This window comes from Micrasema longulum, unplaced genomic scaffold (assembly GCF_059751315.1).
Source record: "Micrasema longulum isolate JH-2025_06_02 unplaced genomic scaffold, ASM5975131v1 h1tg002377l, whole genome shotgun sequence".
Taxonomy (NCBI): Eukaryota; Metazoa; Arthropoda; class Insecta; order Trichoptera; family Brachycentridae; genus Micrasema; species Micrasema longulum.
In genome coordinates, this window is record NW_028279527.1 from 318 (window position 1) to 28,185 (window position 27,868).

At 35.8% G+C, this 27,868-nt stretch overlaps 2 protein-coding genes across 2 annotated transcripts; one reads left to right on the top strand and one right to left on the bottom strand.

Moving 5' to 3' along the window:
• The first annotated feature begins 1,177 nt into the window (after positions 1-1,177).
• On the top strand, positions 1,178-9,624 carry LOC148272321 (putative gamma-glutamylcyclotransferase CG2811). Its single transcript, XM_088240203.1, has 4 exons — positions 1,178-1,378; positions 2,243-2,348; positions 4,354-4,482; positions 7,245-9,624. The coding sequence occupies exons 1-4, from the start codon at positions 1,186-1,188 to the stop codon at positions 7,282-7,284; spliced, it is 468 nt and encodes a 155-aa protein (XP_088096329.1). The 5' UTR covers positions 1,178-1,185; the 3' UTR covers positions 7,285-9,624.
• A 4,494-nt stretch (positions 9,625-14,118) lies between these two features.
• On the bottom strand, positions 14,119-23,694 carry Scgbeta (sarcoglycan beta). Its single transcript, XM_088240198.1, has 5 exons — positions 23,587-23,694; positions 21,858-21,935; positions 20,609-20,758; positions 16,534-16,853; positions 14,119-14,540 (listed from the first exon to the last, which is right to left on the bottom strand). The coding sequence occupies exons 2-5, from the start codon at positions 21,907-21,909 to the stop codon at positions 14,166-14,168; spliced, it is 897 nt and encodes a 298-aa protein (XP_088096324.1). The 5' UTR covers positions 21,910-21,935; positions 23,587-23,694; the 3' UTR covers positions 14,119-14,165.
• Positions 23,695-27,868: the final 4,174 nt, after the last annotated feature.

Below are 27,868 nucleotides of genomic sequence, written 5' to 3' on the forward strand. Positions count from 1 at the left end.
CTTTGGAATTAGGATTTCCACAATCGACATTACATCGTATCTTGCATAAAGACTCGGGTCTTAATGCTTTTAAAGTTCAGTCGACACAAAGAACTCAAGCCGGCCGATCACCAGCAACGTCTTATCTTCGCTGATCGGGTCCTTGAAGTGCATCCAAATGATCCAGATTTTCATCAAAAAATCATCTCCAGTTGATGAGCCCATTTTCACCTCGGAGGCTACGTTAATAAGCGGAACTGTTGAGTTTGGGGCTCGGAAAATCCAAGAATGATTGTTGAAAAGCCTCTCCGTCCTCAATGTGTCACTGTTTGGTGCGGTTTTTGGGCTGGCGGTGTGATTGGACCTTACTTATTCGAAAATGAGGCTGGTGCAACTATTACGGTGAATGATTGCGCTACCGAGCTATGATTAATGATTTTTATGGCCGGAATTGGAAGATATCAATGTGGACAACGTTTATTTTCAACAAAACCCCACTACGTGCCACACAAGCAACGAAACCGTCGCAATTTTGCAAGAAAAGTTTCCTGACCGTGTTATTTCTCGAAGAAGTGATCACAATTGGCCACCGAGATCTTGTGATTGTTAAATTCTTTAGACTTTTTTCTTTGGCCACGTGAAAGATAGGATCTATGTCAATGCTCCACAATCGATTCAAGACCTTAAATATGTAATTCGTGAAGTTATTGAGGACATACAGCCGCAATGGACTGAGTATTGATGTAGACATTTTTAACTGCACGTTGCATTTGTACAGAAAATTTCTTCATGGGGTCGATTATTTGGGATAGTTGCTGAATGTGCATCTCGAGTGGTTTATGCTATGTATATGTGCCACATGTAATGTATATGTTTGTGTATGTTTTATATGTGCGTTCGTGTGTGTGCGTGGATGCGTGTGTGTGCGTGGCTCAGAGTGTACATTCAGTATTTTTATTTATTTTAATTTATTACCTCCATGGAAAACGCAAATGTTTTCAATTATTCTTTTCTCACTTGAATTTCTTATTTACAATTTTTTTGTCACATTTAATGCTTATATCTTTTGCATAATTTATGGAAACTTAATTGGTCTTTTTATGTTAAAAAATTGTTTAATTTAATATTTATTATAAATGACTGTATGTTTTCTGAATAAAATAAAATAAATAATGTGTCTTATTCATTTTGTAGGCAGGAGTCAATATGCATCGGGTATTTGTGTACGGGACGCTGAAAACTGGAGAGCCGAACCATTATTGGCTTCAAGACAAACAAAATGGCCACTCAGAGCTACTCGGGAAGGCGGTTACCACAGAGAAATATCCGTTGATAATTGGCACCAAATATAACATTCCATTTCTTCTCTACGCCCCTGGAATCGGATCCATAGTCAATGGTATTATATCTAGAATTATTTACTATAGAAATGAATGGTGCCCACAGCCCCGAGATGTGGACGCCCTGAATGAGAATTACTCCAGTGAGATCTCAGTCTCCCAGTAGCTCAATCACAAATAACTATCTAAAAACTAAATAACTAATAAGCGATGTGATAACAATTTCTCACCATGGTTGTTTATCGTATTCGCGATCACAATACAACATCCGTGTACACCTAATATTAAATGTCAAAATATTTACATTTCGCGACGTATAATCCTGCTGGGCAATCACATATTTGAATTTCACCAGTGTAAATATGGAAAATATTCAAAAACTGCTATTTTTATTTATTTATTTATTACGCTATTCATAACGGTTGGCAAGCCGACTGCCAAATGTCAAGGAAATCAGTCGCCATAATAATTGTAATTTAATAACTTTTTTGTATTAGATACTCCTTATTATTTTGCAAATGCAATATATTATTTATTTATTATATACATACGGCCTAAGCCAATTACAACAACGATAATTATCTACAAGAGATAATTATCTAAATGTTCAGACAGTTTTAAACACTACGTATTTATGTTTATAATTGATTTATGTACATCTATATTATTTATATTACAAAACGCACAATGAAAGAACAAAAACCTAACCTAACCTAACCTAGCTATACACTTGTGGAGCAGTTGATTCAATATTGGTTTGGGCGAATAAGACAATCCATTTTACTTCTACCCAGCTCCACTATCCATTTTTTTATAGCCTTTTTGAACATTTTCTCGTTACTAATCGTTTTAATAGACGGTGGAAGTAGGTTATAGATTTTAATTGAATAATAATTTAATTGATTAATAAATGTTGTTTTCAGGTGAAGTCTACGAAGTAAATCGCCCCATGTTAGATAGACTGGACGACTTGGAAGGCCACCCGGATTACTATGTACGAGAATTAGACAAATTTATTTTGAAAAACAGGTAAAAATCATGTCTTTTATTCGCTACTGTTTACTAGGGATGGAATTACCGAGAAGGGTGTTGAAAGGAGGGTGGGTGCCGAGAACAGGATGAAAGGCGCACTATTTTTTTTCTTCAGTAGGCAAAATTATCAGTTTATATTTATTTACACTTATATGTTTATAAATTTATATAAACCACTTTAATTATGAGTTACACTTCGACCGGTTTTTAAAAAACTTAAAATAATACTAAAAAATTTTTTTCTTCAGAAACGATGAAAAGTATCTTCGTTAAAATGATTCCATTGTATAAAGGATGCTTTCCCTCTACTTTCTATTCAGTTTTGGCCTAGAGTCCTCTTTTAAAAATATTTCCGCTATGATTCATTTTATCTTCTTTCTCTATCTTTCTTTCATTTATCTGTCTCTTTCATACAATATATATATATATATTTTTTTTTTATTTAAATCTTAAAGTAGGGCACACATATCATACATATTGTTATGTGTGTTCTAATAATAACATTGCAAATATATTTAATTTATAAATTGTTTATCACATATGTCTTGACCATCATTTTAAATTTTGATATGTTTTTTTCTTCATAAATATTTTTTTCCATTTCGTAATACTTTTTAATTGCTTTAAATAAAATTGAATTTTGTGACTTTGCCTTTTTCCTAAATGGAAGTCTAATTTTGTTCTTTTCTCTAGTATTTTATAATATAAATAGCAACGCATGTAATTATAAGTTAGTTTAACTTCCTGACGATGAGGTAGTAACCTCGAAACCGGTCAAAGTGTAACTCTAACTAAAATTAAAGTGGTTTATACAAATTTGTAAACATATAAGTGTAAAATGTCATACCACAAAGTGAAAAATGTTTTTGATAACAATAAAATATATTTATTTATTTGACAAATTGTAGTCTACATTATTTAATCGGCTGTTTAACCCATCACGTAACGCAGGCTATAAATATAAGTTAGAAGTTAATGAAAAGAAAGCAGATAGCTGCTTAACTGCCGATATGTACAGAAAAGTAGAGTTTACAGTGGAGTTCTGAACAGACCCGTATGTATGGAAGCGAAGTATGGAATCAGAACAGCGATAGAAGTAGGTGGAGTTCTGTCGAAATGCAATCTCTGTGTGGTGTCAAAACGGAATGTCAAGTAGACAAAAGTGTGCATTTTCGACACCTTCCTCTGTTCGCGTTCAATCGAATTGTCAAATGAATTATTAAGTAATGTGTGGTAAAATAATTAATGAGAATACATTATTGACTAAATTTGTTGCAACGGAGAGGGTAAACATTTTTGAAAAGGGAATATGGAAGTCTAGGCATTTGGAGGGCTTATGACCTGTCATTGGCTGGTTTAAGTGACCTCTTTACACACTTTGTAACATTCACCATTCTGCTTATGTTTGAACATCTATATTCTTTCAATTCTTCCTACTGTTACCATTCGTGTTTACAATACGGTCATGAGGATGAATGACAATATCCGACAAAAGCCCTCCATATAATTTGCCAAACTCTCAGTGAAAGGGGCAGTAAAAGTAGTAGAGTTAAATTCTATTAAAATTGCAATGTATGAAATTGAAAATAAATTTTTTTATTGACAAAAAAACATTGCATTTTTATATGAGTAAAACTGAAGGAAGACCCACGGTCTTTCAAACGGTTTCGTGTATGTGGAGGAATGTACTTTTACTGTTAATGTTTGTGAAGTTCAAGAGGTGAAACCTTTATTGATGCGAGTGAAATTCTGACTGAACCGTGAAACCGACCTGCCAGCAGGTTTTTTTTTTCCTTTATAAAAATATATATATATATATGTTTTAAAATGTATTGATTTAGATCTAAATAACTCCCTAGGAAGGAAATTCAGCCTGTCTACAAACATTTGGACACTATTGACTAATTTTCTGTAGAAATACTACTGTGCTACTTTTAGCCCCGGTTTTTGATCCCGTAATGTCACTTTTCAACGCGGTTTAATGTTGTTGTTTTTTTTTCAGCGACGGAGCGGAGACACAGGTGGAATGTTGGGTGTACTTTCTAAAGCAGTTCTCTGCCGATGTTTTGGACAAGCGCCACTATGCAACATACAGTTCGTCCGGGGACCACGGACTCGAGTATATAGAAAGGTCTAAGCGCGATCCATCTTACACCGTCAATGATTTGAAAAATAACATTTAGGTTACAACTTTGCTAAAAAAATATAGTATTTTGCATTGAGTTAACACCCAATATACGTCTGAATGGTACTGGTTACGTAGGACGAGGACGAAGACGACCGAGTAAGACGTGGCATGATCGGATAAACCAAAACCTCAACTCTGGTCATGTCAAAAGCGAACACAACCGAAGGGCATGTATGACGAGGAATGTGGAAGAAGCTAGGATCAGCCAGGCCAGCTAGCTCAGATAAATTTCTCTTTGTGGCCCCGAGAGTGTTCAATATCCTGGATGAACATAATAAGTTCTCCAAAATGAAAGCCAAGGATTTTGTCTAAGGGAAGAGACCATTGCAGGATACTGCTGCGAGACATTACATTTATTTATTTATTAGCGGACATTGTCCATTTATGCAATTTATAGGGTTTTAATATCACAATAAAAGAAAAGATAAAATCACTTTTAAAAAAGAAAAGAAGCATTGACAAACAAGGGGCATTGACACAAGATCTGGACTATTTATTTAGTACTCGTTTAAATCGCCATAAACTTAAACCAAAAACGTCCAGATCTTGTCTTGAGTTAACAATACGACAAAGAGGGGTCATTGGAGAATTAAGGCCATAGTTTGTTCTATGCTGATGAATGAACAGTACTTCATTGTTTCTCATCCTGCGAGGCGGAATATTGAATTTTGCTTGTCCCAGTAATGATGGAACATCGATTATACCATTTAGTTTGCCGAACATATACTCGTATATGGAGTCAATATTAGTTCTACGTTTTTGTAGACTAGAAATATTTAACATTGACTCTATATCAGCATAAGAATAGTTTCCTCTCTCTAGTCCGAGCATCCACGCTACTTTTCGAAGCGAGCGATGTTGGACTGATTCAATGTGATTTATGCGATTGACATAGAATGGAGACCAGAGCATTATTCTAGGAGGCATATTCTAGAAGAGGGCGAACAGTCGAGCAATAAAGAGTTTTGATTGTACGGACATTAGTAAAATCAGAGGATATTCTGTTGATGAAGCCGAGTAATTTCAGTGATTTATTTACTGTTTTATCTATATGCTCGTTGTATGTCAGTTTATCGTCTAAAACAACTCCTAAATCTCTAATGGACTTGACTACATCAATTTTAGAGTTTTCTATTAGGTAGTCGAAGGAAATCGGTTGTTTTGTTCTATGAAATAAATCTATGCAATGTCTTGCAGCAATCTCAGCAAATTTATGTTAGTGTAATAACTTTTATTTGTACTAGATCGAGGAATATCCATCTCCCCCTTCAAAAAACTCTGCGACCTAGAGTATGCCGATGATGCGGTTATAATTGACAATTCAGTCGGGGGTCTTCAGGTCTCTGTAGATAAGCTAAATAGGTACTCCGCGTGCGTGGGTTTAAAAATCAATATTGCAAAAACCCATGTACTGTGTAACACTTCGTGCCTTGATGCTCAAAAATACTCTGACTGTCAAACCAAACCATCGAAAGGGTCGGGAGTTTCTAATACCTGGGAGTATATGTTACAGAAAATGGCGCTTTAAAAATGAACCGGGTGTGCGGTTAGGAGTAGCAGGCGCCACATTCAACAGTATGAAGGTTGTCTGGAGATCGGATATTTACTCAGTGAAAACCAAATGCCGCCTATATAACGCCTGCATAACACCTATTCTCCTCTACGGATGCAAATCGTGGTCCAAAATAGCAAAATTCTGAGTTTTGAGAATGGTGTCTCAGAAGAATCTCGGATGTGCGGTGGTTTGACTTTGTGAGGAATGAGGTAGTAAGAGAACGGGCGCAGCAAACTCCGGTGACAACTGTCGTCAAGCGGAGGTGATACGGTTGGCTAGGCCATATACTGCGGATGCCTCCTGAGAGCCTCAACCACGCTTGCCTACTTTACAAGGCGTCAGGTTCTCGACGTCCCGGACATCCGCTGCTGACAGTTCGGCGGCAGTCTATGTCAGAACTTCGGGACGAGAACCTGACTTGGGAGGACGCAAAGGAGTTGGCGGCCGACAGAGATGCATGGAGGCTGTTTGTCGATACCATATGCTCCAGCTATTGAGCAGACATGGAATGATGATTTTGTATCTTTATATAAATAAATTAATGTAAGTCAGGATGGAGCCGAGAGAAAATGATGTAATATTAGTATTATTACTATTAAATAATGGAGTTCTGGTACCAACCCTAATGTATGGAAGCGAAGCATGGAGTTGGAAAAAAAGGGACGAAAGTAGACTGAATGCTGTTGAAATGCGATCCCTCAGGCGAATGTGCGGAAAAACAATGTATGATAGGTGCCCTAATGTCGAAATTAGAGCAGAATGCAAGGCTGAGTTAAGCATTATCGACAAAATTAAGAAAGGTCTTTTGCCATGGTTCGGTCATGTGGAGCGAATGAATGATGAAAGAACGGCTAAAAAGATTTATGATGCGAATGTGTCCGGTTGTAGAAGTCGAGGAAGGCCGAGAAAGACATGGCACGATCGAGTACAACAAATTCTTGAAAGTGGTCATGTGAAAAGTCGGAATAATCGACGTGCGTGCATGAGAAGATGTATGAATGTGAAGGAAGCAAAGGAAGTGTGCCAGGACAGAGTGGTGTGGCGTTCTATCCTCTCTGCCTACCCCTCTGGGGAAATGGCGTGATGGTTAGTTAGTAGTTAGTTAAAAATATTTTTTATTAGTAATAATACTAATATGTTTATTTTGCAGTTATAATGAATCAACAATAGAAGATCTGACCAACTTATGATGAAGAAGCCCATTTGTCAAGAATTAAGAGGGAGGCTTCAAATATCATTTCTTGTGTCTATACGACGCTTAATTAAATTCTATTTTTATTCCATAAATAATATGTACATTACAAACTTAAGTTTGAGGCGTAGGCGTGTCAGGGCGCCGACAGCGTCTCGGGCGGGTACAGCGAATCAAGTGCGTAACAGTCCAAACAGTACAGTTGAATTTAGTTATGAAAAAAGCAGCCAGTCCACACTTTTGAAAAAATTAGATTTCGGTGCATAGAATCAAGAATAGTCCAGAAACCGCATACGCGCATCAAACAGACGGCGACTAAACTAGTCTTAAACGAGTAGTTTTATATTTTGACCCATTAGTTTCTTTGTAGACGTCGCTCAGTACGCAACTCCCGATTTGAATTCAACTATGTCGTGTTGTGCCGTTTTAAAGTGTAGAAATACTGCTGGGAACTTAAAGAAACAGGATGGGATCACATTTCATGTATAAGTAGCAAATGCATATGTAAGTAGCAAATGCGTTACTTAAAAATTTAATTATCTGTCAAATTGTGAAAGAAAACAAAATGGACATTTTGTTAGTGTTGCCAGGGTAGTCAATTTTTTTTCGCTACTTTGCTCATCTAGTGAGAAACCTAACGAAAATTAGACCTCTCGGATTAAACAACAGCGTGGTGGACATTTAAACCGACACCATCTTTAAAACATAATGGCATCAAATATTATTTAACATGACATAAAAATATCCGCTTTATGTAAAATAAAATTTATATAATTTTTAATTTTCAAAATTCATTAATTTAAATATTCTTATTAAATGACCCTTTACATACCTACTCTGTTGTGTCAATCAATGTTTCCGCATGCACAATATAATTATCTTACATTTGTGTTATGATTATATTTTTCGCGATCTGGCAACATTACGCGGCGACTTCACGCATGCGCGCGGTGAAAGTAGGGTTTTTTTGGAAACAGCCCCATGTATTCAAATATGATTCTACGCTCTTTCTGGACTATTTTTAATTCTATATTTCGGTGTTTATTTCATTTCAAATACAATAATAGATCACAAATTACAATAGATAGTAAAATAATATAACAAAATGTAAAAAGATAAATTAAAAGTTAGAAAGTGCTTTCCTAAGGGAAGGCCCACTGTCGTGAAATATGTCGACATCCGAGGCGATGTGTTTAAGTAGCAAGATCGCTCTACCGACCGGCATAACCATCGGCAGGTTGGTTCTGCATCGTGGTAGGTAAAACAATCGACGCTGTCTTTGTCGAAGATAGTTATCAGGTACGAACAGACCTACATCCATCAGAATGACCACCGATCACCTGGAAAAAGTAAACACCCAAATGAACGTCCCTCCTCCTCCATAATGACTGATAGCCTAGCATCCCCAGTAAAAAGTCGGTTGGGAAGAGCCAAGGATAATATCCACATTTTATCACGTGCAGTAAAATTCTACTTTCTGCTAAAAACAGCCAGGCCACTTTCATACAAAAAATAAAAAGCACTTATATTTGATTGGTAGTAATTGCCGTTCGGCAATAAGCCGCCAATGTGCTACTTAAATTACATTAAAACCTCGTTTTCCCGCCTTTTACACCGAAATATTTAGGTCCCATTTTTTTCCAAACATTCTCATTCAAATATTCCCCCAAATTTACGTTTTTCACAACCCTAGTTTTACGTCGAAATTTTTTCATAATTCATTCGATCCGTCAAAAGACGAGCCGCGCGCCGAAGCGTGAATGGAGAATAAAATCGAGGTAAATAAAAAAATGTGCAAATCATTGTCTCGAACTAAATTCAAAGTAGGTGCATTGTAATCGACTATTTTGTTTAAGTGTCTAGTTTTTACATTTCACTAAACAGTGACATGCAGTTGACGCATGTTTAGGAAGAACAAAGTCTTTACATCGATAAATTACGATGCAGAAACTTTTAAAAATTGACAGTAGAAATAATATTTGATGTTATAAACATAATGTGAAAAGGAGATAGTTTAAACAGCTGACATAAAAGTGTGAAACAGTTTTGCCGCGATGTAAATGACAGTTGAAATTTTGTGGTGCTATGCTAAAAAAAGTGATACCATATAAATAAAATTTCCAAATATTTAGGGAAAAAATCGTTGTACACATTTTATGCAAATTCAAATGTTTATCTTCGTGTTTTTAAGGTTAAGTACCTAGATAAAATTATTTATACATGTATTATTTTTAATTAAATAAAAAGTAACACATTGTGGCATTGTTTAAAAAAATTCAAAATATTTTTAATTATATCATTTCTGCAGTATATTTAGTAAAGTCTTGTACAATAATTATATTTTAGTGAAATTTCATTTTTTCCACACATTTATCATTTCCTCAGTTTAACACTTTTTTTGACGCTCTCTTGAAAAACGTAAAACAGAGGTTTTACTGTATGTTCAAAAAGTCAAATGAATAAAATATTGATTTAAAAAGTTTTCGAACTGCAATATTTCAACGTTCCTGGACTGGCACTTGAAGCGAAAGACTGATCGCCTCGCCTTCATGTAACAGATGATCGAATCACGCTGCATTTAGCTTACCAATGCAGTGTCCTATGCGCCACTGAGTGCAGGAAGGACGATAATGTTTTTTATTCAGAAATTATATTGTATTTTTTTATGCTTATAAATCTATTTTACTCTAGTGGAAAGTGGAGATGTTTAATTTAGTTTCTATAGTCCTTAAAATATACCTAGCTTGATTAAATTGACAGCTGCCAAACTAATGTAACTAGTGGTGGGGAAGTACTGAGCACCGACCATGCACCGATCAAATCGATTTTATCAGTTTTTTAATGCAAATATTTATTTATTCACACTCTTTATCAAAATACAATTCCATGTTCACTTTGCCCAGCTAACAAGGGTACATACCCCGTTCCAAGCTAGGCAATTACATTTTAATATATTATAATAGTTATTTATTTATTCACACTCTTTATCAAAATACAATTCCATATTCACTTTGCCCAGCTAACAAGGGTACATACCCCGTTCCAAGCTAGGCAATTACATTTTAATATATTTTTATAGTTAACAAATTAATATAGAGCACAGACAAACAAAATATAAACTTATTCTTATACACATTTTGATACATATACATACAGACATACACATATATACACACATATATATATACATATTTTTTATTGACACTTTATATACATATACAATAAATATACATATAAGGGCGGGCATATTGCCTTAAGGCAATTTCTTCCTACCTACCCAAACCGTTCAGTTTGAGAAAATTATAAATACATGGACATATTGAATCTTACAATTTTATACAAAAATTAAAAGCAAAGATTAACAAAAATAAATATATGTATATAAAAAAAAAAAAATAACACTTTACTATGAAGAGAGGAGAGGGGATGGGAAGGAAAGAAGAAGGATAAAGGAACAATTCAAATATTTAGATAGTGACATTTCAATCTCGACTTAAATGTAAATAAAGAATACACATGTACATACACACACACGTACATACACCCATGCACATACACATACATACATTCATAAAAACATAGACAATTTATTTATGCGAAACTTCATGGTTGTCATCTATAAATATATATTTTTAAAATTATTCCTTATTTTTTATATTTTATTTTCGACATCCAGTAAGATTCTCCAATCCGTGGCATGCATCAACTTCTCTGACTCCCTACGACCAATGTCACGAAAGAGCGAGGTCAACACCTTCCGTAACTTGACAACACTCCCGTCTTTCCACGATTCTGGCAAAAGGTTATGGACCTTTTTGCCTACGTAATAGTGATGTCTCGATGCCAGAACAGTGTTGACCCCTTCACTTAGTATCAAATATGAAACTCTGTTTCTGAAAATTGATATGAAAACGCGAAAACAAGCCTATTATAGTGTGTTTAAGACAAATATTCGCCAAAAATAAGATATTTTATACTTTTTTTCATGAACAACATCAAATGAATTATTTTTTTAATTTATTTCAACAAAATTTTTGAGAAGGGAATATGGAAGTCTAGGCATTTACAGGGCATATGACCTGTCATTGGCTGTGTAACATTCACCATTCTGCCCAAGTTTGAACATCCACATTTCCTCAACTCTTCCATCTGTTGACTTTTGTGAAGTAAAAGAGCTGAAACCTTTATCACGTGGGTGGGATTCATCCGGCTGAACCAAATCACCTACTAGGCAACGCCTGAAAACAATTTTTAAATTTTTATACTTCTTCTTTTACCAGGTAGTAATTCAACAATGTTTGATTATGTCCAAATGCTTGCAGACTGGCTGGATTTCCTCCCTAGGGAGTTGTTCACTTAAACCAGCCAATGACAGGTCATAAGCCCTGTAAATGCCTAGACTTCCTTATTCCCTTCTCAAAAATTTTTCCCTCTCTGTTGAAATAAATTTAAATATGAACAACTCCCTAGGGAGGAAATCCAGCCAGTCTGCAAGCATTTGGACATAATCAAACATTGTTGAATTATTTTTTATTCGATTCATTTACATTGATCAATTTGTCCCATCTCTAACATTTTTGCAAAATTAAGTAACCTCGTGAGAACGTCATTAATAATTATGTTAATTTATATTTCAAGCATTGTATTTAAAAATTTAATTAACACGCCAGAAACGAATGATTTTTCGTGCGTCAATATAAATCACTCCTAAGACGTTACTACAAAGTTATGCCGTCACTTTTGCTGACAACTGTCATTCTAATCAAGCTTTATTTTAAGGACCATAGTACCCTCAATTCTAAACTCTTTCAAAAATTTAAATTAATATAATGTATTTTTCTACTATATGAAACAAATTTTTCACTTTTAAAATTCCATAAATATATTAAATGAATATTTTTATATGAACGAATAGTGTTTTATTTATTTACTCTGAATGCGTAGATTTTCGCGGACTGATTAACAACAACAAACCATCACGCCATTTCTCCTAAGTGTAGGCAGAGAGGAAGAATGCCACATTTATTTATTTATTTTATTAGGTAAACAAACAGTATGTACACATATATTGCCAATTTCTTTGTATATTAGAGTAAGAAACTCATGCACACACCAAAAAAATTGTTAACACTTAAAACAATAATTTAAATTATGTTCAATATAATAAATGTAAAAGAAACGAAATGAAAAAATATTTATATTTTAATAATGTTAAATGTCTGCTTCTCTCAAAATTTAAATAATTTTTTACCTAAATTTACATACATTGTCACAAAAAATATCAGCCTCGGTAAATATACAGATAGTGTTTTTCTGGGTTATTATGCCGTGTTTGTGGGCTTTGTATTGCCGACGTTTCGGAGCACATTGCAGTGTCCATCTTCAGGGCTGAATGTATGAGTGTAGTTTTTAGTGTGTTTAATTGTGAGGAATTTGTACCGTGTCGCAGTCGGGCAATGTATGTGGTTAAGTGTGTGGAGTTTGTACCGTGGGCTTTGGAAGCACCGGGTACCATGAGGTTCGTAGTCGTAACCCATCATCCCTGTTTATGTTATTAGGATGCTTGTATATTTCTATGGCTTCCTTTATTAAACGGGCTTGATGATTTTCAAAGCCCACGGTACAAACTCCACACACTTAACCACATACATTGCCCGACTGCGACACGGTACAAATTCCTCACAATTAAACACACTAAAAACTACACTCATACATTCAGCCCTGAAGATGGACACTGCAATGTGCTCCGAAACGTCGGCAATACAAAGCCCACAAACACGGCATAATAACCCAGAAAAACACTATCTGTATTCTGAAGGCCGTGAAAACCTACGAACCTTGACTCGGTAAATATATTGTTATATTGGTCGCATATTCTAGGTATTGTAGATTGTTTCAAATAGTTTGTTGACGCGTTTTCAGTGTAAAACAAAAGATTTTGTCTTGTCGTCTAGATGGCACACGGAATGGAAGTCTTTCTAGTAGGTGAGGAGAATCAATTTTATTATTTATTGATTTGAATAAAAATAACTGGTCCAACATTATTCTTCGATTTTTAAGAGAGTTTATTCCATGGTACTGCATACTTTCAGCATGATTAGAAAGGTTAATGTTTAACCGGTAGTCGACCTGCTTAAAAACATCACTTTATCCTCGTATACAGATCTAACTTCCTACAAATACTTCTAACTCCTACATTCATACATCTTCTCATGCACGCGCGCCGATTATTCCGACTCTTAATATGTCAATCTTAGAGTATTTGTTGGATTTAGTCATGCCATTTATTTCTCGGTCTTTCTATTTCCACATCCATCAACATTCGCATGGTAAATATTTTTACCCGTTATTTCGCTGTCTGTATTTCCTTATAAATATTCCCTTTTTAAATCTCTTATTTTTTAATGTGTAGTGACAACACAGCACCGTAACGCGAGGGTGTTTTTGGGACAGTATGGGAAAGGCTAACAGCTGCTAGTGTATTATTAATAATAATAATTTTCACTTTTGTTTAATATTTTTATTTAAGCATTTACTAAATATGAATATGAACTACACACAAGGATTATATTTGCTCGACATGTTGATATGCGAGCAACTGACTTTTCTGGCAAAATCACCTCTAGGAACCTCCACTTTGAATCAACATTCTCATGGTAAATATTTTTTACCCGTTATTTCGCTGTCTGTATTTCCTTATAAATATTCCCTTTTTAAATCTCTTATTTTTTATGTGTAGTGACTACACAGCACCGTAACGCGAGGGTGTTTTTGGGACAGTATGGGAAAGGCTAACAGCTGCTAGTGTATTATTAATAATAATAATTTTCACTTTTGTTTTATATTTTTATTTAAGCATTTACTAAATATGAGTATGAACTACACACAAGGATTATATTTGCTCGACATGTTGATATGCGAGCAACTGACTTTTCTGGCAAAATCACCTCTAGGAACCTCCACTTTGAACAGTTTACCCTGGGGCATACAAACGCAGAGTTTATACTGAGAAGTCACCCCGTTTCCGGTCTCCGATGCAATCGGCAGATTCTTGACGTCGATGAACACGCCTTCCCTTCCTCCGAGGATGACGGAGCCGTTCGCCGACCGAATGCTGACGTCTTGATCGGCCGACCAGAGCATGTCTTTGGCGTCCAAGTGCGTTCCTTCCATCCCCGTCAGTTTGGTCAGGGAGTCCGCGCGGATGGAGAAATTTTTGTCAAGAGGAGCCACGATGCGATTAGTCGAAACGATCTAAAAAAAATGCAAATTCATCAACGTTTTGAGTATGTCCAAATGCTTGCAGACTGGCTGGATTTCATATTAAAATTTGTCGCAACAGAGAGGGAAAACATTTTCGAAAAGGGAATATGGAAGTCTAGGCATTTACAGGGCTTATGACTGTCATTTTTTTTTTTTTTTTAGAAAAAAATAAATATTTGCGTTCTTATGATTTACCCAAATATTTAATTTTGAGGGCCATTTTCAACGAGTTATAAATAACTCACTATTAGAAAATGGGAATCAAGTTGGGGTAAAGTGGGATTCGAACCACAGACCTTTGGTCCGTGAGTCCGAGACACTAGCCACAGGACCACAACCCGATTCATTGAAAAATTGTTTTCAGGCGTTGCCTAGTAGGTGAGTCGGTTCAGCCGGATGAATCTCACCCACGTAATAAAGGTTTCGGCTCTTTTACTTCTCAAGTCAACAGACAGAGGAGTTAAGGAAATGTGGATTTTCAAATATAGGCAGAATGGTGAATGTTACATAGTGTATAAAGTGGCCACTCAAACCAGTCAATGTCAAGTCATACGCCCTGTAAATGCCTAGACTTCCATATTACCTTTTCAAAAATGTTTTCCCTCTCTGTTGCGACAAAATTAAATTAAGTAATTTAATAATTATTTTTTATACATTAGGTTTTAACATATATAAGTAGTGTCCATTTTTTTCAAATTTAAAAATGAGCACAGAAAGTAAAAAAAATGGTAAAGCTTATTTTAAAGAAAATTTAAGTAAAGATAATCACATTACAAATTCGAACACGTTAAAACTACCGAAATACCAAAAGTTTACACTCCGCGGAACTGATTCCGTTGAGCGCCTGGCTAATAGTGACAAAAACAATGGCTCATTAAAACAATGCTACCCATTTATTACAAAGCAAAGTGCAACTCACGCCCTTGGATGCTCATTAAATAAGATTTAATGCACATTATAACATTTAATTAGACTGATTTTCTTACTTAAATACGAAATGACAGCCGGTTTAGCGCAAAAAATTGACTTTTTCGAAAACTTAAAGCTCTGGTTGAAGGCCAAAAGTAGTATCGAATATTTTTTTTGATATTTTTTGCATTCCGAGTAATCCAAAAGGCAACTTTTTAGACCCTTTTCATTTCAAAATTCGTAAAAAAAATATCGGCCCGCCCTACTGTACATATCGCGAAACCGTCCAACTTTGCCCGCTTTTTTATAATTATGTTGAGTTTCTCAAAAAAATGTACGTTATGCTTTTCTTTTTAATCAATAAAAATTACCTTGGTAATCATTGAATTGGGTTACAATTACAGTTAAGTTAGTGACTAAAGCGTCTGAGGGAAGTTAGTGACTAAATCTGCTTTCGTCCTTAATGTAACAAATTTACCGAAATCAAATGGAAATATATTTTTTTCAAGGTTGAGCATAGATTTCTAGGGTCCATAGTCGATGACACGCACATGTTAAATTAGTTCACCTAAAATAGACTAATGACCGACGATGCAATGTCATCATTTTCTATCGAATCCAATACATTCGTAAAATGCAACTCTGAGTATTTCACATGAAATCGGAGGGCATCGTTCTACAGTACATTCACATCGTCCCTACCATGAAGAAATGAACTACAGAGGAACGTCGTATATAAAGAGACCAGAGGACGCAGCCAGCGTCAGTCAGCTTGTTCAGTCAGCCCAACAAGATCAGTGCAGTTCGCTCAGCTCCAGCATGTAGTGCAAGTGCAGTCTCTTCAACCCACCATCGCCGCTACGCTCGCGCTACACAACCAAGTGCTGTATCTTATTCGCCATGTAATAAATACGCATTAAACAACAACCTCGTGTCTTCTCTGTCAATCTCTAACTGGGGTAGGAACTCCAGCCTAACTCTCAACAGCCTAATCCTACGGATTAGACTCTTTGGGAAAAATATCCATCAAGGGCGAAATTGGATGGTTTCGCGGTACATGAGAAATTCATTATACCTTCGCGTTTAGTTGATTCATCGGCCTCTCGATGTTGACCGACGGTCCCCAAGTATTGAAAACAGTTTTTCCGGTGAAAGGGTCGACGACTTTAAATCCGTTGCCTCTGAGGATTGTGTGCGTGAGGTTCATCTTCAGCCTCGACTCGATCGACTTGGAGCTGACGCTGTTCAGGTGGACTTCCGAGTTGGAGGATATGGACAGGGGGGAGCCGGCGAAGCCCTGGATCAGCCCGTCGCGCTTGAAGATGTGGCCTAGGTCCGTGTCTCCGAAGAACTTCACCACGTTTTGATCGCTTATCAGCTCCAAGCTTTGCATACCTAAAAAATAAAAACGCTTTTATCATATATGACATTTTGCACAATCGCGTATCTATATAATTTGTGTTCCATGAAGGTAAGTGGATTAGTCTTAAACATTTAAGTTTGTAAGTGAAAATTCTTGATGGAAGTTCATTGTAATTTATTATATAAATAAAACACGAGTGATACTTTAATCCACAAATTTGGAATATCCAGTGACCGGTTTCATCGCTTTCGCGACATCTTCGAGACTGGTATATTTATTAAAAAGTTAAATGTATTTATACAGAACAGAGGTAAGGATAACAGATAACACATGTGCATTCTCCATTACTTTACCCATTGTAATATAATTTTACTAATGACTTTTTACCCCTTGTTTTTCAGAAATCATTACAAAACCACACTCACGAAGGATGGGACACCAACAATAAAATAAAATACTTAAACTCATTAAAATAACATTATATCCATTCATTTGTTAACCCATAGAAAATTTGTCGATAATGATCCTTAAGATAAAAATAACTTTATTTAATTTACTTACATATAACCTTGAATTATGTATCCTTACCTCTGTTCTGTATAAATACATTTAACTTTTTAATAAATATACCAGTCTCGAAGATGTCGCGAAAGCGATGAAACCGGTCACTGGATATTCCAAATTTGTGGATTAAAGTATCACTCGTGTTTTATTTATATAATGGATTAGTCTTACGCCAGACTAAAATCATTTACTATTTTTCGAGACGCGCATATAGAATATCATCATCATCATTCTCTTTCCGTGCTCTGTCTTGGTACACCAAACAGACAATTTTGCCCAGCCATGACAATTTTACCCACTACCAAAATCCTTAACAAAATCAAGTTTTAAAGAAAGAAAAGTTACTGGTATCATAAAAATTACATTTGGTTAGTATATTTTGATAGTTCCATGGCAAAACTAAATATTTAGTTTACCGCCAGCTTCAGTTGACCACTTGAAATTTGAAGTTAAACTTGAAGGTCTGTTTGTGTATATCTACAAAAGTTGTCAAAACTTTTGTTGTTGCGGAGTTTGTGTTGCAAGGAGGCAAGTAAGTTTTATATATAAATTTATTTCAGCAGAGAGAGAAAATTTTTTGAGAAGGGAATATGGAAGTCTAGGCATTTACAGGGCTTATGACCTGTCATTGGCTGGTTTAAGTGGCCACTTTACACACTGTGTAACATTCACCATTCTGCCCATGTTTAAATTTATTTCAGCAGAGAGGCATTAACAGGGCTTATGACCAGCCAATGACAGGTCATAAGCCCTGTAAATAAATGCCTAGACTTCCATATTCCCCTCTCAAAATTTTTTCCCTCTGCTGAAATAAATTTAAATATGAACAACTCCCTAGGGAGGAAATCCAGCCAGTCTGCAAGCATTTGGACATAATCAAACATTGTTGAACTACTACCTGGTAAAAGAAGAAGTATAAAAATTGAATAATTGTTTTCAGGCGTTGCCTAGTAGGTGATTTGGTTCAGCCGGATGAATCTCACCCGCGTGATAAAGGTTTCAGCTCTTTTACTTCACAAAAGTCAACAGATGGAAGAGTTGAGGAAATGTGGATGTTCAAACATGGGCAGAATGGTGAATGTTACACAGTGTGTAAAGTGGCCACTTAAACCAGCCAATGACATAAGGTCATAAGCCCTGTAAATGCCTAGACTTCCATATTCCCTTCTCAATTTTTTTTCCCTCTCTGCTGAAATAAATTTAAATATGAACCACTCCCTAGGGAGGAAATCCAGCCAGTCTGCAAGCATTTGAACATAATCAAACATTGTTGAAGTTTTATATATTTCATTGCATACATAATAAAGACGCTATAGAACGTATTTCTGTATATCTATTTGAACAAACGCAATATATATTTAAGTGGGCAAAATTGCCTCAGATTTCTTAGCTAGTGTTTTGACAATTTTGCCCCCGTCTAGGGTTGTCGCTACATACTACATTGAAAACATTATCCAAGAAAGTAGAAAATATAAAAGAAAATAAAGTAAATGGCAAAAACATGATTTTAAACGAGGTAACGGGATGTTTTGTTCAAACTGGCCGATAAATCAGATTTTTTGCCAAAGATTTAACAAATAAGATTTAAAAATCTGATGGGTGTTTCAAATTAAACACACGCTGAAAATGACAAGCCTGTTCATTTAAACTCTTTATACCACACAGCAAATGGTAAACAATCCATCCGATTTTTCTCTGCCATCAGGATCAAAAGATACCAACAACCTTATAGAGGAGAACATTGAAATAATGTCATAGCGACACGGAAACAACAGACTTTGATGCCTACTCAGTTGATGAATCAGCAGATTTCGAGACATTCGTCATTAGTCACTACGCCTCCGAATCTTCGGCCGAGAAAAACGAAAATACAGTGTCTGATCCGCTTGAAATTAATAACGGTGAAGAAGTCGCTTTCGTTTAAGTAAATTCTAACACTGTTGATACGCAAATGACAAATATTATGTCAGCGTTATCAGCGCATCAACTACCACAATTTTAATATTGTTATGTCATTTGTAAGACGCAAACGTAATGGAGCTTTGTGTGATCTCAAGTTGAGGATATTGCTGATGCATTTAATTGGAACATAGTGAAATCTTTACCTGAACCTGTAATCTTGCGTCAAGGTTTTCATAAATTCAATGTAAATCTTAAAAACTGCAAGATTGAGTCATTTTCTGTGAGTAAATTAAACCGATTTTAATTTTTACCATTCAAAAATAATTTAAACCATTCCAAAAAATGTAAGAATATCCGACCACATTTCAGAAAGTTTTATTTATTTAATTTGCTAGCTTTTGGTGAAATTATGAAGACTTATTTTTTATTTTAAATGTTTTTTGCATAAATATTTTTAACAGTCTAAAGAAGAAAATAAAACATACAAAATATTATGAATTCTGCACATAAAATACAATTTCAAAGTATAGGTAATCTAGCAATTAATTGCACTGCTGTGTAAAAAAAATAAAGATCGTCTTTTTTTTCTACATACACATTTAAAGAAAAATCGTTTTGGGGGCAAGCTCCCTTAATTACGAAAATCGCATCAGAACTGAAATGGTTTGTAAAAAAAAATAATTGGCTTATGCATAGTCAAACGCGAACTAATTAAAAGGATTAGAGATAAACTCCTTTGGTTTTGTTAAAAATCCAATTATGTGCCAACCCTGGCCCACAAATCCACATTGTATAGAAAAATTGAGGAAATAGTTGACAATTTTGCCCACCGGTTTTTTTCATTGATTTTATAATGGTGATGCCTCAATGATGCTATTGTTTAAACATGAACAGTTTTTTTTCGCCCAAAAAGTAGTAATAAACCATACGGTATGATAAGGATGATAAAACCGAAAATAACAGTTAATTACCAAGTGGGCAAAATTGACAACAAGTGGAGATAATTTTGCCCGGCATGTTTTGTCTTCTAAAATTGCATAAATAAAAGGAAAGCAAATGTTTTGTACTTGTAAAAATGCTCAGAATAATTAGTATCACTATTCAAAAAAATTGAATTATGATATTGTAAAAATTTGTTAAAACTGGGCAAAATTGTCACGTTTGACGGTACATGGCTTTTTAGGCGGTACCACAGTCTGAACTTGGAATGGCGTCCTAACACCTGCCACATGACGAGATCACGCGAGGCGCCCGCGCCGTCAAACGCCCACCAGCACAATAACAGCCCGCGATGTCTCCGTATACACGTGTTTTGGCGTACCTCTTCCCAAGCGCAGCACGTACACGATCCCCAGAGACAGCATGAGGTTGCCGACAGTCGTCAGGAGCAGTATAGCCAGCAGCATCCATTGTACGAAGTTCCGCGTGTCTCCCATGTCCAGGCTCACAGTTTCTTTAGCTGGCTTTTTACCTAGAATCAGCGAAAAATGCATCGGAATGAAACTTCATAAATTCAATAAAGTCAGAGTGAAAGGCTTGTCAGTTGGTAGGTACTGCGTTTGACAATTTCAACACCGAGGGTTAGCATAGCAACACTACCTCCCTTTGATGGGAAAGGACAGCATAAAATATTAATTCAGTTCCTAGCCGGAGACTTTGGGCTTCACTTAAATCAATAGACGGAAGAATCGAAGAAATGTAGATGATCAAACATAGACAGAATGGCGAATGCTATACAACACTGAGTGCACATAAAGTAGCCAACAATGTTTTGAGTGTGTCTAAATGCTTGCAGACTGGCTAGATTTTTTCGCAGAATGGTGAGTGTTACACAGTGTGTGTTCAATAGTGAGTTCAAAGAGTGTTCAATATCAATACATAGATGGCGCTCCAACTCGCTTGTGGATGGTTTCTCAATTCGTAACATAAATACAAAAAAATCAAAAATGTTACCTGGTGTGGATATTCGCTAAAAAGCGGAATGGGGAATGTTGTAGTACTTAAAGTGGCCACTTAACCCAGCCAATGACAGGTCATAAGCCCTGTAAACGCTCGAATATCCATAATCCTGAATTTGAAAAATTCTACCTCATCTCTGTAGGGATATAAATAAAAATATATACCTACTCCCCCTTGGGAGAAAATCCAGATTTGTGTGTGTACCAGTACACATACCAAAAATAATGTTACACAGTGTGTAAAGTGACCACTCAAACCAGCCAATGACAGGACACAAGCCCTGTTTGATGCCTAGACTTTCATATTCCCTTCTCAAAAAAGTTTTCCTTCTCTGTTGCAACAAATTTAAACATAAAGTAGCCGCTTAAATCAGCCAATGTCAGGCCCAAAGCCCCGTAAATGCCAAGACTTTACATTTTCTTCTCTGAAATGTCTTCCATCTTTGTTGTAATTTGTAAATCTTAATAACTCCCAAGGGTCACCCTAAGTTTTTTGTCTTCTATCATTTGCGCACACTCAAAATACTGCTTTCACATTATTTGACACTTCGTCGTGGGTGACATCTGTTGACTTTTTAGTAAACTAAAGTTGAAATTAAACATGAAACACACCTTCGTCAGCAGATAATTTTTGGCCGCTATATGGAGAAGTATCCGCCTTCATTGTTTTTAAGATAATCCTTGTGAAATCTGAAAAAAATACAAAATTATTTCCGCTTCAAAAAATTTTTTTTATGTTATTATGTGGGATTCCCCGGTTTGGCCGACACCAGACGACAGTACGCGCCGCGATTCTAATAGCACACACTTTTACACGTTGTTTAGTTCTATTACCGTGTACGCGAGCATCCTATTGTGTGTGTGAAATTACTTCCGAATTAGTTTTTGTTTTGTTTTTAAGAAAAATAAAAGAGTAAGATTATTTATTTTATTTTATTATTATTAAAATTAAAAGAATATTCAAATATTTGTAGTTTAATGATTCTGCAAGAAAGGAAGCAACAATCAAAGCAAATGAAATTGGATGATTTTTTCAAAAATGATTGCGAATTTAATTTAGTACCGACGAACTGGTGAGTTGATATTTATTATAAAAAAATCATTATTTAAATCAAGAGATTATTATTTTTGTTGTAAACGAATTTAAACTGTATTTATTAAATACATTTATATATTTTTTAAAGTTTGTGTTAGAACTTGCGAATACCGGTAAATGAATATAAAAATCCGCAAGGGTTTATATAAATTAATTTTAATATTTAAAAAAAAACAATATTTTTTTACCCCGCCGTCATTATAGTAATTAAAAAAAGGAAATAAAAAAATATATAAAAAACATAAAAATATTCCTTATTATTAAAGGGCAAAAAATATACCATAGAAAAAAAGAGTTAATGTCTTTAGTTTTTGAATCCAGAATAGTGCGTGTTTTTTAAAAGAAGGAAAAATTTTAAAGTTTGGGATCGATGAAATATTATCAGTAAGAAAAGAATTTAAAAAAATTGGGCCTATAAAATATGCATGTCTCTGTGTTAGCCTCGTTTTACAATGTGCTATTTCTAGCACACGATTCCATCTTTGACTTAATCTATTTGAATTACTTGTAAATACATTTTGGTTCTTAAATATATATTTTGAACATTGAAAACAATATATTTGTCTTATTTCCAAAAGTTTAGCTTCTTGGAACAATTGGAAAGAAAAGTTGACACTTGTAAACCGTACGTCTGAAGACAGCGGATATGGGCGCAATGATTTTTGGATGGTTCCAGTTCCTATTAGAGGTGTGTAGTTCGCGAACGACCCTGTCACACTGACAACGCATTAGGCTCAAGCGAACGAAAGAACGAAAGGAACTAGAGACACGAAAGACGAAAGATATGGAGACACAAATGACACGATGGTGCGAAAGAGGCGGAGATATGATTACCTGAATGAGCCGAATGAGCAAAAGACACATTCGTTCAATTGAACTACTTAAAAGATACGGTCACTTTGGTGATGCAGATCAAGTGACACGTATCCTCTCGGTGACAGGGTCTTACCCACGTCTAGTTCCCATAACAAACAATTTGTCTAAAAATCAAAACCACAGGGATACGCCAATGATAAATATCTATAGTGTGTGAAAAAATCACCGCTCTATGCCATAATCCAGGGAGAAAAGACGTGAATACGTCGTATGAAGACCGCGTTACCTCTTAATATTTTGTTCTGTGTCTTTGTGAGGTTAGGATTCGCATCCTTAGAGTAAAATCGCGCCGTGTGCACATTTAAAATTGTTTAAAAGGCAAATAGGCTTGTTTATTCGTCCATAATAACATTGTGTGATAAAACTTACCTCTGACAGCTGAGAACGACGTCAAAAATATATATCGATTGGGCGTCGCGACGGCGCCTGCTCGTCAGTCAGACGTCGGCCAATCCCAGCGTGGCACTTCGGCGCGGCAAATTCAAACTTAAAATTGGAACTCCGTTGATTTTTACGAAATAAAATATGTCAAATCATTGTTAATGTGGGTGAGATTCTTGTTCTAGGCGAGTCGTTTCACTTACCAGGCAACGCTGAAAACTTTGAATTCCAAAAATGTTTGAGTATGTCCAAATGCTTGCAGACTGGCTGGATTTCTTCCCTATTCTTCCTTATTTATTCATATTTAAATTTATTTCAACGGAGAGGGAAAACATTTTTGAGAAGGGAATATGGGAGTCTAGGCATTTACAGGGCTTATGACATATCATTGGCTGGTTTAAGTAGCCACTTTACACACTGTGTAACATTCACCATTCCGCCCATGTTTAAACATCCATATTTCCTCAACTATATGTATGTTTTCTCTCTGTGTTGCAGTAAATTTAAATATGAATATCTCCCTGGGGAGGAAATCCAGCCAGTCTGCAAGCGTTTGGACATACTCAAACACTGTCGAATCAACTACCTGGTAAAAGAAGAAGTATGAAAATTGGAAAATTGTTTTAAGGCGTTGCCTAGTTGGTGATTTGGTTCAGCCGGATAAATCCCACCCGCGTGATAAAGGTTTCAGCTCCTTTACTTAACAAAAGTCAACAGATGGAAGAGTTGAGGAAACGCGGATGTTTGAACATGGGCAGAATGGTGGATGTTACACAGTGTATAAAGTGGCCACTCAAACCAGCCAATGACAGGTCATGAGCCCTGTAAATGCCTAGACTTCCATATTGCCTTCTCAATAATGTTTTCCCTTTCCATTGCAATAAATTAAACTTTGAAATTCTTTATCTTCATTCACTTTTTTGGATTCAGTAGTGAAAAGGGCACTGCACTGGAGGGCTCCGTGGCGTAGTGGTTGAGACGCTCGACTCACACGCGGAAGGTTCTGAGTTCGATTCCCGAGAAGGCAAAAATTAAATGTGATTTTTCTCTAGTCTGGGCGTACTGTGTCTCCAGGCCTGTTGTGATGCGAAGAAAATAGCAAACCAACTGTTGCGTATTTCGATCGTCTGTCACATGAAGGTAAAGTGATCAGTCTCACGCTAATTTTTTGCATGCGTTTACATTTTGCTCCATACATGGCCACACCGATGATTGAACAACAGCAACATAACCATCACGCCGTTTCTCCCTTAAGGGGTAGGCAGAGAGGATAGAATGCCAGCCTGCTGTGCACCTAAGTGTGACAGATCTCGCTTCCTCTGACAGACGATATCCGAAAACAGTGGTGCTATTTTCTTCGTATCATAACAGGCCTGGGCACGTACGCCCAGACTAGAGAAATTCAGACTTTTAACATGTCCATCTGATCGAAGAATTTGATGGACTCGATCGTCAAACCACTACGCCACGTCTTTCTCGGTCTTCCTCGTTTTCTGCATCCATCAACATTCGCTTCGTAGATCCTTTTAGCCGTTCTTTCGCCGTCCATCAGCTCTACATGTCCAAACCGACGCAGCACCTCTCTCTTGATTCTGTCGATAATGCGTGTCTCAGCCTTACACAGCCCACGGATCTCAACATTCGTGCACCTATCGTACATCGTTTTACCACACATTCGCCTGAGGATCGCATCTCGACAGCATTTAACCTACTTTCATCATCGTTTTTCCAATTCCATACTTCGCTCCCATACCACCAGAACTCCATTGTGAACGGCTAGTTTTGCCTCTCGTGACAAACATTTGTTTGCTAAAGTAGATTTCAGTGCATCGTTCACCCTGTTCCCGGCACTCACCGTCCTTTCCATCCCCAGTAAGCATACTTCCACAGATACACAAATTCTTCTACCTGATTCAGAATATCTCCGTTCACACTGATCTCACATTTAGTTATATTTTCATCCCTTTAAAAAACCATCACTTTGGAATAATCAACATTCATTAGCAAATGGCTTTTCTTGCATACAGCGTAGACTTTTATTACAAAGACTTGCGGGTCTCCTTGGCTGCTAGCAAGAAGCACGGCATCATCAGCATACAGATTTTCTTTACTTGTATTTTATTTCAATTATACCTGTATGTATTTTAAGGAAATAATTTTGGCATTGTTGAATGGACTGAATAAATTCATAAATAAATATGAAGCATTGTATAGTCACATAAAATAAATAAAAATCCCCAAATTAATCACTCTATATTCCTTAAAATATAACTTGATTAGAATGATAGTTGTCAGCAAAAGTGACGACATAACTTTGTAGTAACGTCTAAGGAGTGATTTATATTGACACACGAAAAATCATTTGTATCTGGCGTGATAATTTATTTTTTTAATACAATGCTTGACATATAAATCAACATAAATATATAAAATCAGCTTTAAAACTAAAATAAACCCAATTATTAACGAAATTCTTACAAGGTTACATCATTTTGAAAAAGCGATAGAGATGGGACAAATTGATCAATGTAAATTAAATAAATAACAAGATATTCCTCAAAAGTAAATTACTACGTACCAAAAAGTAAAATAACTTTGGCCTAGAGACATTTCTCTGTGGTAGGTCCAAGAATTTTTAATTTACTAGATCGGGTAACAAAGGAATCTGAGTCATTTTCGAAATTCAAATCTGGTTTGAGTAACTGGTTTGCTCGAGCGGGGATGGATTTCTGCGATCAAATGTGGACTAACTGGTAAATGATCAATATGCATTTATAAATGTAAAATGTAATAATGTATAAAGTATCAATGATGTGTATAAACTTAATATATATGTATGTTTAAAATATAATAAAAATATGTATGTGCGAATATATATGTATATATTATGTGTGTGAATGTATGGTTATGAATCCATTACAAGTGCCCCGACTCAACACGGATTTTCTAGCGAGTCGGAGCAAGTTCACAGACATGGGTCGTTCCTGATTGTATCGCTATAAACTGTGTCTCTGTCCTTAACAAATGTATGCATAATGTAATAAATAAATTGATCAAATAAAAAAATAATTCATTTGATGTTGTTCATGAAAAAAAAGTATAAATGTCTTATTTTTTAGTGAATAATTGTCTTAAGCACACTATAATAGGCTTGTTTTTGCATTTTTATATCAATTTTCGGAAACAGAGTTTCATGTTTGCATGAAAAAACTGATAAAATCAATTTGATCGGTACATGATCAGTAATTTCCATCACTATTGACATTAGTTTGGCAGCTGTCATTTTAAGGGCTATAGATAGAGAGGATTCAGAATTCCACCCCAGGATAAGTAAAATAAAGTAAAATTTCATGTTTACTCTGCCGGGAATCGAACCCAGGACTTCAAGAATGGTAGACAAACGCGTCAACCACTACGCACCGTGGCGGAGTTATCGCCACTCGATTTCCTTTTTGGGAATTTTACCCGAGAGCAGCCATCGAATCGGTTCTGTTGCACACATTGAACTGTATTTTTAATCCACCCGGACGCAAAAAGGGCAAAAAAACGCAACATTTTTTCATTTTAAATTTTTTATTCAAAATATTTACTATACACAAACTTCGTAAATAAAAATAAATTATTAAAATAAATAACAAATTATGCCAATCAAAATATTACGCTTAACAAAACGTCGACAGCGATCCAACGACGCGTAACTTGAATTTGACCACTTTGGAGGAAAGAGATTAAAAAGTTTGATGTTAATGACTCGATCGAAAACTCCGACTACCTTCTCTTAGCTGATGATGTCAAGATCTGCAAATCTATTAAAAGTGCTGAGGATCTTGCCTCCGAAATGATGACTTAGGCGGTGATATTACATACGATGTGATGGATTGCTGTCGACGCAAAGTAAAATATAATAAATTTGTCTCAACAGAGACAGAGATTCGTTTCGAGAAGAAAAGCATAGGCGTTTACAGTGGTCATCAAGCACAATGTGTAGCAATCACCATTCTGAGCATGCTCGAATGTCTCATCCTCGTAGGACACCGCATTCCACTCTAATTTCAGCGTATCTGGATCATTTTATATTTATTTATGTATACGCCCAATGGGCATTTTTAAGGACATATTTATAGATGGAAAATTGTTACAAAAAAAGTAGAAAGACACAATGGTATATAGTAGACTCGGTGGGAGTGGAAGCGGAGAGAGGTGTTTATAATTGAAATTGATTCAGTGATCGTTTGAAAGAAGACAATTTGTTATCAAAGAAATCAAGACT